The sequence below is a fragment of the Plectropomus leopardus genome, chromosome 4 (assembly GCF_026936395.1).
Source record: "Plectropomus leopardus strain MGB_pleo_1.0 chromosome 4, ASM2693639v1, whole genome shotgun sequence".
NCBI classification, from domain to species: domain Eukaryota; kingdom Metazoa; phylum Chordata; class Actinopteri; order Perciformes; family Serranidae; genus Plectropomus; species Plectropomus leopardus.
In genome coordinates this window covers 30,245,920-30,263,398 of record NC_142179.1, presented here as the reverse complement: position 1 = coordinate 30,263,398, position 17,479 = coordinate 30,245,920, and the positions used below count along the sequence as shown (strand labels likewise).

General features: G+C 35.7%; 1 protein-coding gene across 1 annotated transcript; it reads right to left on the bottom strand.

Moving 5' to 3' along the window:
* Positions 1-12,157: 12,157 nt before the first annotated feature.
* Positions 12,158-17,031, bottom strand: rnf181 (ring finger protein 181). The gene is made up of 6 exons (XM_042488760.2): positions 16,925-17,031; positions 14,620-14,747; positions 14,398-14,534; positions 14,106-14,221; positions 13,924-13,998; positions 12,158-13,819 (listed from the first exon to the last, which is right to left on the bottom strand). The coding sequence occupies exons 2-6, from the start codon at positions 14,703-14,705 to the stop codon at positions 13,760-13,762; spliced, it is 474 nt and encodes a 157-aa protein (XP_042344694.1). The 5' UTR covers positions 14,706-14,747; positions 16,925-17,031; the 3' UTR covers positions 12,158-13,759.
* Positions 17,032-17,479: the final 448 nt, after the last annotated feature.

Here is a 17,479-nt window from a genome sequence, read left to right as displayed (position 1 = left end):
TTACTATAGTCTTGGATTTTTGGTCACTTTTTCGACGTGCCAAATTATGGTGTTTTTGTCTATTTTTGCAACTTTCTATGCTATGGTGTGTCTTAGCAGGCTTTAATAAGCTGTTTCCAGCTATTTTGAGCTGTTTTTGGGACATGTCAAATTTTGACATTTTTGCCTTACTATAGTCTTGGATTTTTGGTCACTTTTTCGACGTGCCAAATTATGGTGTTTTTGGCCATTTTTGCAATTTCCTATGCTATGGTGTGTCTTAGCAGGCTTTAATAAGCTGTTTCCAGCTATTTTGAGCTGTTTTTGGGACATGTCAAATTTTGACATTTTTGCCTGACTATAGTCTTGGATTTTTGGTCACTTTTTCAACGTGCCAAATTATGGTGTTTTCGACCTTTTATTCGCAACTTCCTATGCTATGGTGTGTCTTAGCAGGCTTTAATAAGCTTTTTCCAGGTATTTTGAGCTGTTTTTGGGACATGTCAAATTTTGACCTTTTTGCCTTACTATAGTCTTGGATTTTTGGTCATTTTTTCAACGTGCCAAATTATGGTGTTTTTGTCTTTTTTTGCAACTTCCTATGCTATGGCGTGTCTTAGCAGGCTTTAATAAGCTGTTTCCAGCTATTTTGAGCTGTTTTTGGGACATGTCAAATTTTGACATTTTTGCCTTACTATAGTCTTGGATTTTTGGTCACTTTTTCGACGTGCCAAATTATGGTGTTTTTGTCTATTTTTGCAACTTTCTATGCTATGGCGTGTCTTAGCAGGCTTTAATAAGCTGTTTCCAGCTATTTTGAGCTGTTTTTGGGACATGTCAAATTTTGACATTTTTGCCTTACTATAGTCTTGGATTTTTGGTCACTTTTTCAACGTGCCAAATTATGGTGTTTTTGGCCATTTTTGCAACTTTCTATGCTATGGTGTGTCTTAGCAGGCTTTAATAAGCTGTTTCCAGCTATTTTGAGCTGTTTTTGGGACATGTCAAATTTTGACATTTTTGCCTGACTATAGTCTTGGATTTTTGGTCACTTTTTCAACGTGCCAAATTATGGTGTTTTTGTCTATTTTTGCAACTTTCTATGCTATGGTGTGTCTTAGCAGGCTTTAATAAGCTGTTTCCAGCTATTTTGAGCTGTTTTTGGGACATGTCAAATTTTGACATTTTTGCCTTACTATAGTCTTGGATTTTTGGTCACTTTTTCGACGTGCCAAATTATGGTGTTTTTGGCCATTTTTGCAACTTTCTATGCTATGGTGTGTCTTAGCAGGCTTCAATAAGCTGTTTCCAGCTATTTTGAGCTGTTTTTGGGACATGTCAAATTTTAACATTTTTGCCTTACTATAGTCTTGGATTTTTGGTCATTTTTTCGACGTGCCAAATTATGGTGTTTTCGACCTTTTTTGCAACTTCCTATGCTATGGCGTGTCTTGGCAGGATATTGTAAGTTGTTTGATGCAGTTTTGAGCTGTTTTTGGGACATGTCAAATTTTGACATTTTTGCCTTACTATAGTCTTGGATTTTTGGTCATTTTTTCAACGTGCCAAATTATGGTGTTTTCGACCTTTTTTGCAATTTCCTATGCTATGGCGTGTCTTAGCAGGCTTTAATAAGCTGTTTCCAGCTATTTTGAGCTGTTTTTGGGACATGTCAAATTTTGACATTTTTGCCTTACTATAGTCTTGGATTTTTGGTCACTTTTTCGACGTGCCAAATTATGGTGTTTTTGTCTATTTTTGCAACTTTCTATGCTATGGTGTGTCTTAGCAGGCTTTAATAAGCTGTTTCCAGCTATTTTGAGCTGTTTTTGGGACATGTCAAATTTTGACATTTTTGCCTTACTATAGTCTTGGATTTTTGGTCACTTTTTCGACGTGCCAAATTATGATGTTTTTTTCTATTTTTGCAACTTTCTATGCTATGGCGTGTCTTAGCAGGCTTTAATAAGCTGTTTCCAGCTATTTTGAGCTGTTTTTGGGACATGTCAAATTTTGACATTTTTGCCTTACTATAGTCTTGGATTTTTGGTCATTTTTTCAACGTGCCAAATTATGGTGCTTATGACCTTTTTTGCAATTTCCTATGCTATGGCGTGTCTTAGCAGGCTTTAATAAGCTGTTTCCAGCTATTTTGAGCTGTTTTTCGGACATGTCAAATTTTAACATTTTTGCCTTACTATAGTCTTGGATTTTTGGTCATTTTTTCAACGTGCCAAATTATGGTGTTTTCGACCTTTTTTGCAACTTCCTATGCTATGGTGTGTCTTGGCAGGATATTATAAGTTGTTTGATGCAGTTTTCAGCTGTTTTTGGGACTTGTCAGATTTTGACATTTTTGCCTTACTATAGTCTTGGATTTTTGGTCACTTTTTCGACGTGCCAAATTATGGTGTTTTTGTCTATTTTTGCAACTTTCTATGCTATGGTGTGTCTTAGCAGGCTTTAATAAGCTGTTTCCAGCTATTTTGAGCTGTTTTTGGGACATGTCAAATTTTGACATTTTTGCCTTACTATAGTCTTGGATTTTTGGTCACTTTTTCGACGTGCCAAATTATGGTGTTTTCCGACATTTTTGCAACTTCCTATGCTATGGAGTGTCTTAGCAGGCTTTAATAAGCTGTTCCCAGCTATTTTGAGCTGTTTTTGGGACATGTCAAATTTTGACATTTTTGCCTTACTATAGTCTTGGATTTTTGGTCACTTTTTCAACGTGCCAAATTATGGTGTTTTTGTCTATTTTTGCAACTTTCTATGCTATGGTGTGTCTTAGCAGGCTTTAATAAGCTGTTTCCAGCTATTTTGAGCTGTTTTTGGGACATGTCAAATTTTGACATTTTTGCCTTACTATAGTCTTGGATTTTTTGTCATTTTTTCAACGTGCCAAATTATGGTGTTTATGACCATTTTTGCAATTTCCTATGCTATGGCGTGTCTTAGCAGGCTTTAATAAGCTGTTTCCAGCTATTTTGAGCTGTTTTTGGGACATGTCAAATTTTGACATTTTTGCCTTACTATAGTCTTGGATTTTTGGTCACTTTTTCAACGTGCCAAATTATGGTGTTTTTGGCCATTTTTGCAACTTTCTATGCTATGGTGTGTCTTAGCAGGCTTCAATAAGCTGTTTCCAGCTATTTTGAGCTGTTTTTGGGACATGTCAAATTTTGACATTTTTGCCTGACTATAGTCTTGGATTTTTGGTCACTTTTTCAACGTGCCAAATTATGGTGTTTTGTCTATTTTTGCAACTTTCTATGCTATGGTGTGTCTTAGCAGGCTTTAATAAGCTGTTTCCAGCTATTTTGAGCTGTTTTTGGGACATGTCAAATTTTGACATTTTTGCCTGACTATAGTCTTGGATTTTTGGTCATTTTATCAACATGCCAAATTATGGTGTTTTGTGTATTGTTGCAATTTCCTATGCTATGGCGTGTCTGAGTAGACTTTAATGATCTGTTGCCAGATATTTTGAGCTGTCTTTGGGACATGTCAAATTTTGACATTTTTGCCTTACTATAGTCTTGGATTTTTGGTCACTTTTTCGACGTGCCAAATTATGGTGTTTTTGTCTATTTCTGCAACTTTCTATGCTATGGTGTGTCTTAGCAGGCTTTAATAAGCTGTTTCCAGCTATTTTGAGCTGTTTTTGGGACATGTCAAATTTTAACCTTTTTGCCTTACTATAGTCTTGGATTTTTGGTCATTTTTTCAACGTGCCAAATTATGGTGTTTTCGACCTTTTTTGCAACTTCCTATGCTATGGCGTGTCTTGGCAGGATATTATAAGTTGTTTGATGCAGTTTTGAGCTGTTTTTGGGACATGTCAAATTTTGACATTTTGCCTTACTATAGTCTTGGATTTTTGGTCATTTTTCAACGTGCCAAATTATGGTGTTTTCGACCTTTTTTGCAATTTCCTATGCTATGGCGTGTCTGAGTAGACTTTAATGATCTGTTGCCAGATATTTTGAGCTGTCTTTGGGACATGTCAAATTTTGACATTTTTGCCTTACTATAGTCTTGGATTTTTTCTAACTTTTTCAACGTGCCAAATTATGATGTTTTTGTCTATTTTTGCAACTTTCTATGCTATGGCGTGTCTTAGCAGGCTTTAATAAGCTGTTTCCAGCTATTTTGAGCTGTTTTTGGGACATGTCAAATGTTAACATTTTTGCCTTACTATAGTCTTGGATTTTTGGTCATTTTTTCAACGTGCCAAATTATGGTGTTTTCGACCTTTTTTGCAACTTCCTATGCTATGGTGTTTCTTGGCAGGATATTATAAGTTGTTTGATGCAGTTTTCAGCTGTTTTTGGGACTTGTCAGATTTTGACATTTTTGCCTTACTATAGTCTTGGATTTTTGGTCACTTTTTCGACGTGCCAAATTATGGTGTTTTTGTCTATTTTTGCAACTTTCTATGCTATGGTGTGTCTTAGCAGGCTTTAATAAGCTGTTTCCAGCTATTTTGAGCTGTTTTTGGGACATGTCAAATTTTGACATTTTTGCCTTACTATAGTCTTGGATTTTTGGTCACTTTTTCGACGTGCCAAATTATGGTGTTTTTTTTGCAACTTCCTATGCTATGGCGTGTCTTAGCAGGCTTTAATAAGCTGTTTCCAGCTATTTTGAGCTGTTTTTGGGACATGTCAAATTTTGACATTTTTGCCTTACTATAGTCTTGGATTTTTGGTCACTTTTTCGACGTGCCAAATTATGGTGTTTTGTCTATTTTTGCAACTTTCTATGCTATGGTGTGTCTTAGCAGGCTTTAATAAGCTGTTTCCAGCTATTTTGAGCTGTTTTTGGGACATGTCAAATTTTGACATTTTTGCCTTTACTATAGTCTTGGATTTTGGTCACTTTTTTCGACGTGCCAAATTATGGTGTTTTGTCTATTTTTGCAACTTTCTATGCTATGGTGTGTCTTAGCAGGCTTTAATAAGCTGTTTCCAGCTATTTTGAGCTGTTTTTGGGACATGTCAAATTTTGACATTTTTGCCTTACTATAGTCTTGGATTTTTTGTCATTTTTTCAACGTGCCAAATTATGGTGTTTATGACCATTTTTGCAATTTCCTATGCTATGGCGTGTCTTAGCAGGCTTTAATAAGCTGTTTCCAGCTATTTTGAGCTGTTTTTGGGACATGTCAAATTTTGACATTTTTGCCTTACTATAGTCTTGGATTTTTGGTCACTTTTTCAACGTGCCAAATTATGGTGTTTTTGGCCATTTTTGCAACTTTCTATGCTATGGTGTGTCTTAGCAGGCTTCAATAAGCTGTTTCCAGCTATTTTGAGCTGTTTTTGGGACATGTCAAATTTTGACATTTTTGCCTTACTATAGTCTTGGATTTTTGGTCACTTTTTCAACGTGCCAAATTATGGTGTTTTTGTCTATTTTTGCAACTTTCTATGCTATGGTGTGTCTTAGCAGGCTTTAATAAGCTGTTTCCAGCTATTTTGAGCTGTTTTTGGGACATGTCAAATTTTGACATTTTTGCCTTACTATAGTCTTGGATTTTGGTCACTTTTTCGACGTGCCAAATTATGGTGTTTTTGTCTATTTTTGCAACTTTCTATGCTATGGTGTGTCTTAGCAGGCTTTAATAAGCTGTTTCCAGCTATTTTGAGCTGTTTTTGGGACATGTCAAATTTTAAACTTTTTGCCTTACTATAGTCTTGGATTTTTGGTCATTTTTTCAACGTGCCAAATTATGGTGTTTTCGACCTTTTTTGCAACTTCCTATGCTATGGCGTGTCTTGGCAGGATATTATAAGTTGTTTGATGCAGTTTTGAGCTGTTTTTGGGACATGTCAAATTTTGACATTTTTGCCTTACTATAGTCTTGGATTTTTGGTCATTTTTTCAACGTGCCAAATTATGGTGTTTTCGACCTTTTTTGCAACTTCCTATGCTATGGCGTGTCTTAGCAGGCTTTAATGATCTGTTTCCAGCTATTTTGAGCTGTCTTTGGGACATGTCAAATTTTGACATTTTTGCCTTACTATAGTCTTGGATTTTTTTCTGACTTTTTCAACGTGCCAAATTATGATGTTTTTGTCTATTTTGCAACTTTCTATGCTATGGTGTGTCTTAGCAGGCTTTAATAAGCTGTTTCCAGCTATTTTGAGCTGTTTTTGGGACATGTCAAATTTTGACATTTTTGCCTTACTATAGTCTTGGATTTTTGGTCACTTTTTCAACGTGCCAAATTATGATGTTTTTGTCTATTTTTGCAACTTTCTATGCTATGGCGTGTCTTAGCAGGCTTTAATAAGCTGTTTCCAGCTATTTTGAGCTGTTTTTGGGACATGTCAAATTTTAACATTTTTGCCTTACTATAGTCTTGGATTTTTGGTCATTTTTTCAACGTGCCAAATTATGGTGTTTTCGACCTTTTTTGCAACTTCCTATGCTATGGTGTTTCTTGGCAGGATATTATAAGTTGTTTGATGCAGTTTTCAGCTGTTTTTGGGACTTGTCAGATTTTGACATTTTTGCCTTACTATAGTCTTGGATTTTTGGTCACTTTTTCGACGTGCCAAATTATGGTGTTTTTGTCTATTTTTGCAACTTCCTATGCTATCGTGTGTCTTAGCAGGCTTTAATAAGCTGTTTCCAGCTATTTTGAGCTGTTTTTGGGACATGTCAAATTTTGACATTTTTGCCTTACTATAGTCTTGGATTTTTGGTCATTTTTTCGACGTGCCAAATTGTGGTGTTTTTGTCTATTTTTGCAACTTCCTATGCTATGGTGTGTCTTAGCAGGCTTTAATAAGCTGTTTCCAGCTATTTTGAGCTGTTTTGGGGACATGTCAAATTTTGACATTTTTGCCTTACTCTAGTCTTGGATTTTTTTCTGACTTTTTCAACGTGCCAAATTATGATGTTTTGTCTATTTTTGCAACTTTCTATGCTATGGTGTGTCTTAGCAGGCTTTAATAAGCTGTTTCCAGCTATTTTGAGCTGTTTTTGGGACATGTCAAATTTTGACATTTTTGCCTTACTATAGTCTTGGATTTTTGGTCACTTTTTCGACGTGCCAAATTATGGTGTTTTTGTCTATTTTTGCAACTTTCTATGCTATGGTGTGTCTTAGCAGGCTTTAATAAGCTGTTTCCAGCTATTTTGAGCTGTTTTTGGGACATGTCAAATTTTAACCTTTTTGCCTTACTATAGTCTTGGATTTTTGGTCATTTTTTCAACGTGCCAAATTATGGTGTTTTCGACCTTTTTTGCAACTTCCTATGCTATGGCGTGTCTTGGCAGGATATTATAAGTTGTTTGATGCAGTTTTGAGCTGTTTTTGGGACATGTCAAATTTTGACATTTTTGCCTTACTATAGTCTTGGATTTTTGCTCATTTTTTGAACGTGACAAATTATGGTGCTTTCGCCCTTGGTTGCAACTTTCTATGCTATGGCATGTCTTAGCAGGCTTTAATAAGCTTTTTACAGCTATTTTGAGCTGTCTTTGGGACATGTCAAATTTTGACATTTTTGCCTTACTATAGTCTTGGATTTTTTTCTGACTTTTTCAACGTGCCAAATTATGATGTTTTTGTCTATTTTTGCAACTTTCTATGCTATGGTGTGTCTTAGCAGGCTTTAATAAGCTGTTTCCAGCTATTTTGAGCTGTTTTTGGGACATGTCAAATTTTGACATTTTTGCCTGACTATAGTCTTGGATTTTTGGTCACTTTTTCGACGTGCCAAATTATGGTGTTTTTGTGTATTTTTGCAATTCCCTATGCTATGGTGTGTCTTAGCAGGCTTTAATAAGCTGTTTCCAGCTATTTTGAGCTGTTTTGGGGACATGTCAAATTTTGACATTTTTGCCTTACTCTAGTCTTGGATTTTTTTCTGACTTTTTCAACGTGCCAAATTATGATGTTTTGTCTATTTTTGCAACTTTCTATGCTATGGTGTGTCTTAGCAGGCTTTAATAAGCTGTTTCCAGCTATTTTGAGCTGGTTTTGGGACATGTCAAATTTTGACATTTTTGCCTTACTAGTCTTGGATTTTTGGTCATTTTTTCAACGTGCCAAATTATGGTGTTTTTGTCTATTTTTGCAACTTCCTATGCTATGGCGTGTCTTGGCAGGATATTATAAGTTGTTTGATGCAGTTTTGAGCTGTTTTTGGGACATGTCAAATTTTGACATTTTTGCCTGACTACAGTCTTGGATTTTTGGTCACTTTTTCGACGTGCCAAATTATGGTGTTTTTGGCCATTTTTGCCACTTTCTATGCTATGGCGTGTCTTAGCAGGCTTTAATAAACTGTTTCCAGCTATTTTGAGCTGTTTTTGGGACATGTCAAATTTTGACATTTTTGCCTTACTATAGTCTTGGATTTTTTTCTGACTTTTTCAACGTGCCAAATTATGGTGTTTTTGTCTATTTTTGCAACTTTCTATGCTATGGTGTGTCTTAGCAGGCTTTAATAAGCTGTTTCCAGCTATTTTGAGCTGTTTTTGGGACATGTCAAATTTTGACATTTTTGCCTTACTATAGTCTTGGATTTTTGGTCATTTTTTCAACGTGCCAAATTATGGTGTTTTCAACCTTTTTTGCAACTTCCTATGCTATGGTGTGTCTTGGCAGGATATTATAAGTTGTTTTATGAAGTTTTGAGCTGTTTTTGGGACATGTCAAATTTTGACATTTTTGCCTTACTATAGTCTTGGATTTTTGGTCACTTTTTCGACGTGCCAAATTATGGTGTTTTTGGCCATTTTTGCAACTTTCTATGCTATGGTGTGTCTTAGCAGGCTTTAATAAGCTGTTTCCAGCTATTTTGAGCTGTTTTTGGGACATGTCAAATTTTGACATTTTTGCCTTACTATAGTCTTGGATTTTTGGTCATTTTTTCAACGTGCCAAATTATGGTGTTTTCGACCTTTTTTGCAACTTTCTATGCTATAGCATGTCTTAGTAGGCTATGATGATCTGTTTCCAGCTATTTTGAGCTGTTTTTGGGACATGTCAAATTTTGACCTTTTTGCCTAACTGTAGTCTTGGATTTTTGGTCACTTTTTCAACATGCCAAATTATGGTGTTTTTGTGTATTGTTGCAACTTTCTATGCTATGGCGTGTCTTGGCAGGATATTATAAGTTGTTTGAAGCAGTTTTGAGCTGGTTTTGGGACATGTCAAATTTTGACATTTTTGCCTTTGGATTTTTTGTCATTTTTTCAACGTGCCAAATTGTGGTGTTTTCGACCTTTTTTGCAACTTCCTATGCTATGTCGTGTCTTAGTAGGCTATGATAATCTGTTTCCAGCTGTTTTGAGCTGTTTTTGGGACATGTCAAATTTTGACATTTTTGCCTTACTAGAGTCTTGGATTTTTTGTGACTTTTTCAACGTGCCAAATTATGATGTTTTTGTCTATTTTTGCAACTTTCTATGCTATGGTGTGTTTTAGCAGGCTTTAATAGGCTGTTTCCAGCTATTTTGAGCTTTTTTTGGGACATGTCAAATTTTGACATTTTTGCCTAACTATAGTCTTGGATTTTTGGTCACTTTTTCAACGTGCCAAATTATGGTGTTTTCGACCATTGTTGCAATTTTCTAAGCTATGGAGTGTCTTAGCAGGCCATAATAATCTGTTTCCATCTGTCGTAAGCTGTTTTTGGGACATGTCAAATTTTGACATTTTTGCCTTACTATAGCCTTGGATTTTTGGTCACTTTTTCGACGTGCCAAATTATGGTGTTTTTGTCTATTTTTGTAACTTTCTATGCTATGGTGTGTCTTAGCAGGCTTTAATAAGCTGTTTCCAGCTGTTTTGAGCTGTTTTTGGGACATGTCAAATTTTGACATTGTTGCCTTACTATAGTCTTGGATTTTTGGTCATTTTTTCAACATGCCAAATTATTGTGTTTTTGTGTATTGTTGCAACTTTCTATGCTATGGCGTGTCTTGGCAGGATATTATAAGTTGTTTTATGCAGTTATGAGCTGGTTTTGGGACATGTCAAATTTTGACATTTTTGACTTACTATAGTGTTGGATTTTTGGTCATTTTTTCAACATGCCAAATTATGGTGTTTTCAACCTTTTTTGCAACTTCCTATACTATGGCGTGTCTTAGCAGGCTATAATAAGGTGTTTCCAGCCATTTTGAGTTGTTTTTGGGACATGTCAAATTTGACATTTTTGCCTTACTATAGTCTTGGATTTTGGCCATTTTTTCAACATGCTAAATTATGGCGTTTTTGGTCTTTTTTGGCCTTTCTTTCCACTTTGTATGCTATGGCGCGTCTCTGCAAGCTATAATATGTTGTTTTTAACCATTTTTGGGACATGTCAAAATTTGACATTTTTGCCCTACTATAGTATGCGATTTTTGGCCATTTTTTCAACATGCTAAATTATGACGTTTTTGCCCGTTTTTGGCCCTTTTTTCGACTTTGTATGCTACGGCGTGTCTTGGCAGGATATTATAAGTTGTTTTATGCAGTTATGATTGGTTTTGGGACATGTCAAAATTTGAAATTTTTGCCATACTATAGTATTCGATTTTTGGACATTTTTTCAACATGCTAAATTATGTCGTTTTGGGCCATTTTTTGCCTTTGTTTCCACTTTTTATGCTACAGCGCGTCTCTACAAGCTATTATATGTCGTGTTTTGCAATTTTTGGGGCATGTCAAAATATGACATTTTTGCCATACTATAGTATGCCTATTTTTGGCCATTTTTTCAACATGCTAAATTATGACTTTTTTGACCTTTTTTAGCCTTTGTTTCCACTTTGTATGCTACGACGCCTCTCTACAAGCTATAATATGCTGTTTTTCGTCATTTTTGGGACATTCAAAATTTGTCATTCTTGGCATACTATTGTATCAGATTTTTGCCCTTTTTGGCCCCATTTTCAACATGCTAAACTATGGCCCATCTCTTTGAGCTATAAAAAGCAGTTTCAGTGATTTTTTGGACATGTCAAAATTTGAGCTTTGTCGCCATACTATACTATGTGGTTTTTGGCTATTTTTTTTGACGTGTTATATTAAGATGCTTTTTGCCTTTTCCGGCCCTTTTTACATCACGCTGTGCTATGGCACATTTCCTCCAGCTATAATAAGCATTTTTCAGCCATATTTTGGGCATGTCATACTTACTTAAAAAAAAAGCAACATTGTACGTAAAGAATGGGGTCACCGATACAGAGAAATAATTCTGAGATTTATACTTTTGCAGGAGCCATTAGTTATGTTATTAGTTTCTGTTTCCGTGTATGTTTTATATGAAAATATTTTCACCACAGGTGGTAGTGCAGGTTATCATGGCAAGTAAAGCATATAAGGGCCACAGACGTTACAGGCGGAGTAATTATGCACGTGTGATCGAAAGATCACACTGTTTTTACTGTTTGCTTGGTTGTTTTGCCCACATCATCATAAAGATAGTCATCATGTCACCACCGCAAGTGTAACCGCAATGAAAGTTCTTCATTTGTACATGTGCATCACTGATTAAACAGAAACTTCACCCAACGGTGAATCCTGCCTGGGCATCTCATTGAAGCACGTAATAAACAGGCCTCCACCTGCACCTAGCTGAGCAGCTGAAAAGTAGCTCAAGATAGTCGCGAGTGCATCAGATATTTATTAGAATAAGTTAGGCTCTGCTACATGCTTAGTCCAAGTGGTTATATTTTGTGTGTAAAAAAGAAAGTCATTCTTAAAATTAAAATGATAGGCTACATTTCATGACTCAAGTCTATATATGAAATTCATGATTTAATGTCATAAAGGGTATATCCATGTCCTCTGTTTTTTCTTGAGTTATTTTTATCCATTCTCTGCATATCCCACACATGTGTGGACTAAACAGAAAACGACAAAGCATGGAGCAAGGGGAGAAAGGGGTTAAAATGCAACATGTCAAAAATAGGGCTGCAAACAAAATAGAATAGCATGTCGAGTCATGTCAGTATAGTGTGTTGAAAAAACGACCAAAGACGTCACATTATAGCATGTCGCAAAACTATCCAGAAAATGACATAGGTAGTCTGAACTTTTGAAAAATTGTTGTAAGATCTACAAATAAAACAAAAATGATGACTCACATTAATTTTATTAAGCGCATTCAATATTTTTCAATGTATCTGTAGGAGTTGTTGGGATACAAAAGAACAGTAAACGTCCCTCTTTTGACTGCACACCTGTGAGTCATTTATTGCTGCTTCACAACACCAGTGGGGGACAGGCAAAACATTTACCTCATTCGTCTAAGTGTTTACTCGCTCAGAGAGAAAAAACTGTGCCAACCGAATACACGGCGCAACTGGAGCCCTGAGGGGAAAATATAACACAGCTTTCCTGAACACCCTGTGTGAAAAGACAGAATTTAGGAGCAAAAACTGTTGTTTTGAGAACTGTGAACCTGATCTTCACAAGCCTCTCAACAGGCCTATACCAAAGTTTGCCTGGAGAACAAAACTGTTTTGTCTTTTTTTTTTTTTTTCATTTCTGCAGTTTAACACTTCCACCAAAGCTGAGCAGTGTCAGCACATCCAATAATATGTGTTAGCACATGTGCACCAACAGAAAACATGTTTTTGTCACAGATTATTGCTGTGGTATAGAAGCAGTCTAAATTTACATGTGATGCTCCAGATCAAACTGGTTGTTACTAATCATTCCTCTGCCCAGACTAGAAGAGAGAAGACGCTCTCTCAAACATAAAATCATGAGACAAGTTAAAGGGGAACCAATTTTACACATGAAGGTCAGTTAACTCAGCCTGAGAAGAAATACTGAGCCAGTGAAAATGATGTCCTCTGTGCCTTTAGAAGAGACTACACATGTATAGAAATACTGTCACACTGGGGACATGGTGTTTGTAGATATGGGCATTTACCAGGCAGGGAGTGACTAACATAAAAATGCATAATGAGAAGTGTAGCATTCAGCATCTTTGGAGTTTGACCTATACATAAAACTGCGGGTCATTACATTTGCTGCTTCCATTTTTTTACATTTCTTCTCTAAATCTTTAAGTCAATAAAAGAACCCCAAGTTTTTGTAGAAGTGTATATTTACATTACCTCGCCAGAGGGCACTTAAAAATTCTCTCAAACTTTTTTTTGTGTGTAAAATCAAAGAGAGCAACTTTAAATGATTCATATTATTTGGACAAAAACAGATTATTATTTTTTGTATGTGTTTAAAGCTCATAAATTTATTTTTTAAAGGCATAAAGACACTAAAGTGAAATGTGTCAAACCTGCTATCAATAGCATACTCATATATTTTCATATATATTTTTTATAACTAGTGAGAAAAGAGCATTTATAATCAAAGATAAGCATTTCCAATGATATTGTTGTTTATGCTGCATTCAAGCCAACTCAAATAAACAGAGAGAACAGGAAACCCCTCTGTTACTCAACAGGAGCAGTCCGACTTCACCAGATTAGCTTTTTTAATGTGTTAAATATTTGTAATATCAGATTTTTTTTTTATAGACGGAGGGTAGGGATGAATGGCTTTGAAGCCATTTGCCAACAATTTCTTGTATTTCTTTTTGCCAGATGGCAGATATTAGGAATGTCATTTATACTGCTGATTCATAACTAAAAATATAAAAATATGAAGTTTTCATGGGTGTTATCTCCCATTCCAATTCTTGAAATGACATTCTATACAGAATGGCATGAATGCAGCATTGTGCATTTCCTGAAGTTTTCTTTTTCTAAAAAGTAAAAATGTTGCTGTGCCACAAACTTGCATCACAGCACTGTCACGTCATGTGTACATGGTTCCATGTAGGTCCTCCAGCCTGTGCTCCCTCTGTCTTCTTCTCTCCTACAGGGCAGAAAACACTTTTCAGCCGCGCAGGGACTGATGCCACATTGAAAGCATCGCTAGAAGCATCCATTGTACCACCCAAAGCATATTTACACTCTCACCTTGTCTTTTTTAAACTCCTCATACTCTGGATTGTCAGTCGGTAATTCAAGTCGGCAGAGCGGACAAGAGTTAGTCTGTGAACATGCAAAAGATTCAGGGGGAATTCTAAGTAGCCATGAAAACTTAACTGTTACACGTCTGCGTAGAACTAAATCCTGAAATACTGATTTATCAGCTTTACCTTGCCCAACCAGGGCAGTATACATCCTGAGTGGAAAAGGTGTTTGCAAGGCATTTCTCGAACCGTCTCTTGTTCCTCGAACTCCAGCAAACACACTGGACACTTCAGACCTTTGTCTGTGAAAACAAGAAGCCAAAACAAATCCCTCCTTGTTTTCTCCAAGACCGTCTACAAGCATGATTTCTCCCACTGCCATCATCATTTTCTCCCCCTATTAATTGTTGAAAACAACATCTGATCGTAACTCTGATAGTAAAACAAATTTTGTTTTACTGGAGCAAATGTCTGTTACCTGCTTGTTCTGGAGAAATGATGACCACGGTAAGGGTCTGAACAGCAGTTTTGGCAGCCGGAGGAGGGAGACGCTGGTCCCAGTCTGACAAGTCGAGCGTTCCTGAGTCAATCAAGTCCAAGCCCTGCATTAAAGACCTACACAGAGATAAACAGTCCATGACAACACTGTACACCAGTAATCAATGTAAAGCACTAATGTGTCTGAAGTGTTGAGCCTCACCTGGCCAGTTCAAGTAGTGCATTCTGGCGATATTGTTCCTCGGGATTGGTGGGCTCACAGTCGTGTTCATCAAAGTAGGATGCCATTATGGTCCCGCGAAAGTTTGTGTCCTCTTTGCATAAAGATACCTGGCAGACAAATGGATGCTGAACGTTCACTAAGTTTTCAAAAACATAAAATCCACAGCTGACATTTCAAATTGGGGATTTAAGGAGGATTTATTGTCACGCTACGGTGAAACTAAGTAATCCTGACCCACCAACTGTGCTGATAAAAACAGTTTACATTTTAGTAAATACACAATAAAAAATTTTTAAAAAAGACGCTCCAATACACATTAGTAAAACCTCAAAGCCTAAAATCTACATAATTTTAATAAAACTGTGTGCAAATATTTGTGCAAAAAAGGCCAGAAAGGGTAATCTTTTCCCACAGCAAAGCTGACAGGTTTGGCAGAACCTAAACCTACCTATGGTTATTGCAATGATATTGCAGGGTTGACTATAAGCTTTCGACAAAATATTTACACAGTGAGATTTTTGATAATAATTAGTTGGTAAGGGCAAATAATACAAAAGCTAGAAAATTCTGGAAAGTTCAGAAAATTACATCAGTGTACTGTAATTTACCTTTTAAAACCAGGAAAAGAAAATATTTAAGATACCAAAAATCAAAATGTTAAATACGACAAAACAGCAGTTAAAAACATAACAATAAATTAAAAAATAAAAATAAATAGAGATGATAAATGCCATCTGCCTCAACTGAATTGTACCAAAAGGACTAGGAAGAAGTGTACAATTTTTAAATCCTCTTAAATAGATAATTAAATTGTGATCAAAAAACCCCACTATAGAAATCCAAAGATTGTCATATATACATATGTATATATATATATATATATATATATGTGTATACACACCAGCATACACATATACACCCTAAATCTAAATATTTACAATATTAATATTAATATTAATATTAATATTAACTAACCAATTAACTGCAAATATTTACAAGCTGTTTTAACTTCTTTTAGGACATCTGATAATAATAATATACATCTAGTTTAGTACATCATCCAATAAACTCTTCATACACGTTTACATATTCATTTTCATAACAAAGCTGGTTCATTGAGGTTCAGTGGGTTATGGAGAAGGAAGGGGTTAAATAAATCTCTACTTCTTCTCACTCTTTTTTGAATGTATAGACAGAGTCATCGTATGTTTGACCTTTTTTTTTTGCTGTCTGTTTTTAATTGTCTAGTTTTTTGTCAGTCTGCTTGTTTGTATAATCATTTCACTATTTTCTTTTTAACATGTTCAAAATAAATCAAATCAAATCAGAATCAAAGCAAAAGTGATATCGATACAATATCAACATAACGCCAAGCCCTATTTTAATTAATCAGTAAATAGCCAACTCCTGGACACAGATAGATTTTCATATTTGAGGAGTTTATAAACCAAATGGAGTTCTTTGGTAGAAAGTGAGATCAGCTGAGAGGAAATCCCCCGCTGCTGTTCCCATGATTGTTTTGTCAGATGGCACCTCTCCACATAGTGAGACTGGCTCACACCGCAGGCCCCCATACAGGATGGGCCCCGGTGCTGCTGCACTGTCATACTGAGCAGACAATGACCCACAGCAGAAAAAATCCTACAGTGTGTCTTGGAAGATTTGCATTTTATATTTTTTTTTCTTTTGTTTGAGAATCAACACCACACATGCAATTTGCCCTTCTCAATATTAAATAAAGAATATGCCAGTGTTTGTTTTGGTTAGTACAAACAAAGTGATTATCTTGAAACACTGACGCAAAAAATAGTAATCATTGACTTTTTAAACTAGGTCATGATAGAAATTTTGGGAACCACTTCCCCGAGCAGTTGTTGCCAGATTTATTTTATTTTTAAAACAGTTTTATGAGTGATATTTCTTTTTGGTGAGTGACATGGACAGAACAAGAGACCAACAAATTGAAAACTTGAACCATCTCTTATGACCCAGAGCTCATAGTTGTATGGGAACTTGTATAAAATGATCATCTCTAACAATATTTTGCCTAAAATACCTAAAATATGTAAATGTAACGGCTATCTACTGCTGGGAACAGCTAGCATCTACTAGGCTCTTGGTTAGCTTTCCATGATAATTCATCGGCTGGCTATAACCTGAAAGAGATATTAATGTAATAGGAACCTTCAACTTAGCTTACGTGATACACTAAAAATAACACAACAGCCAAACGTTACAAGCATTCAGAACAGCGTTATCTAGCTTGCTGCTTAAGTTAGCTTACCTGCTACATGTTTGGTTTACAATCGATTTGTCATTCTTCCGGGTGTGGTGATTTGACCACGTGGTTTTTTGTCCAATCAAATTAAAGAAAACTATGACGCGCCGATTTCTTCTTCCTCGAGTTTTATTGTGGTCGGCACGTGACAATAATGCACTGACGCTATCATCTGGTACGCAGCGTGCCCTGCATGTCTAATGTTAAAGGCTACAAATAAACTACTGCAGAAAATATTCAAAAAATGTTCTGTGATCGAGAGGGTGGTGACTATTTATGTGGAAAATTTAATTTTGAAACATGTAGTGTTCTTACCTCCAGAGAAAGGTTTTTAAATGAAGACAGAGTTTAACAGTTATCGGGTGTCTATTGCTTATTGTTTATTTATTTCTTAATTTAATGCTTATTTTTTCCTAATTCATCTTTCTTTTTTTCCCTAAATAATAATGAAAAATTGGAAATATTTGATTTGGAGTATGTGTGTGTATGTATACATTTATTTAATTATAGCATAAGTTTAAATTAATAAGGAAACTGGTTAATTAAATCCAGTGATTTATG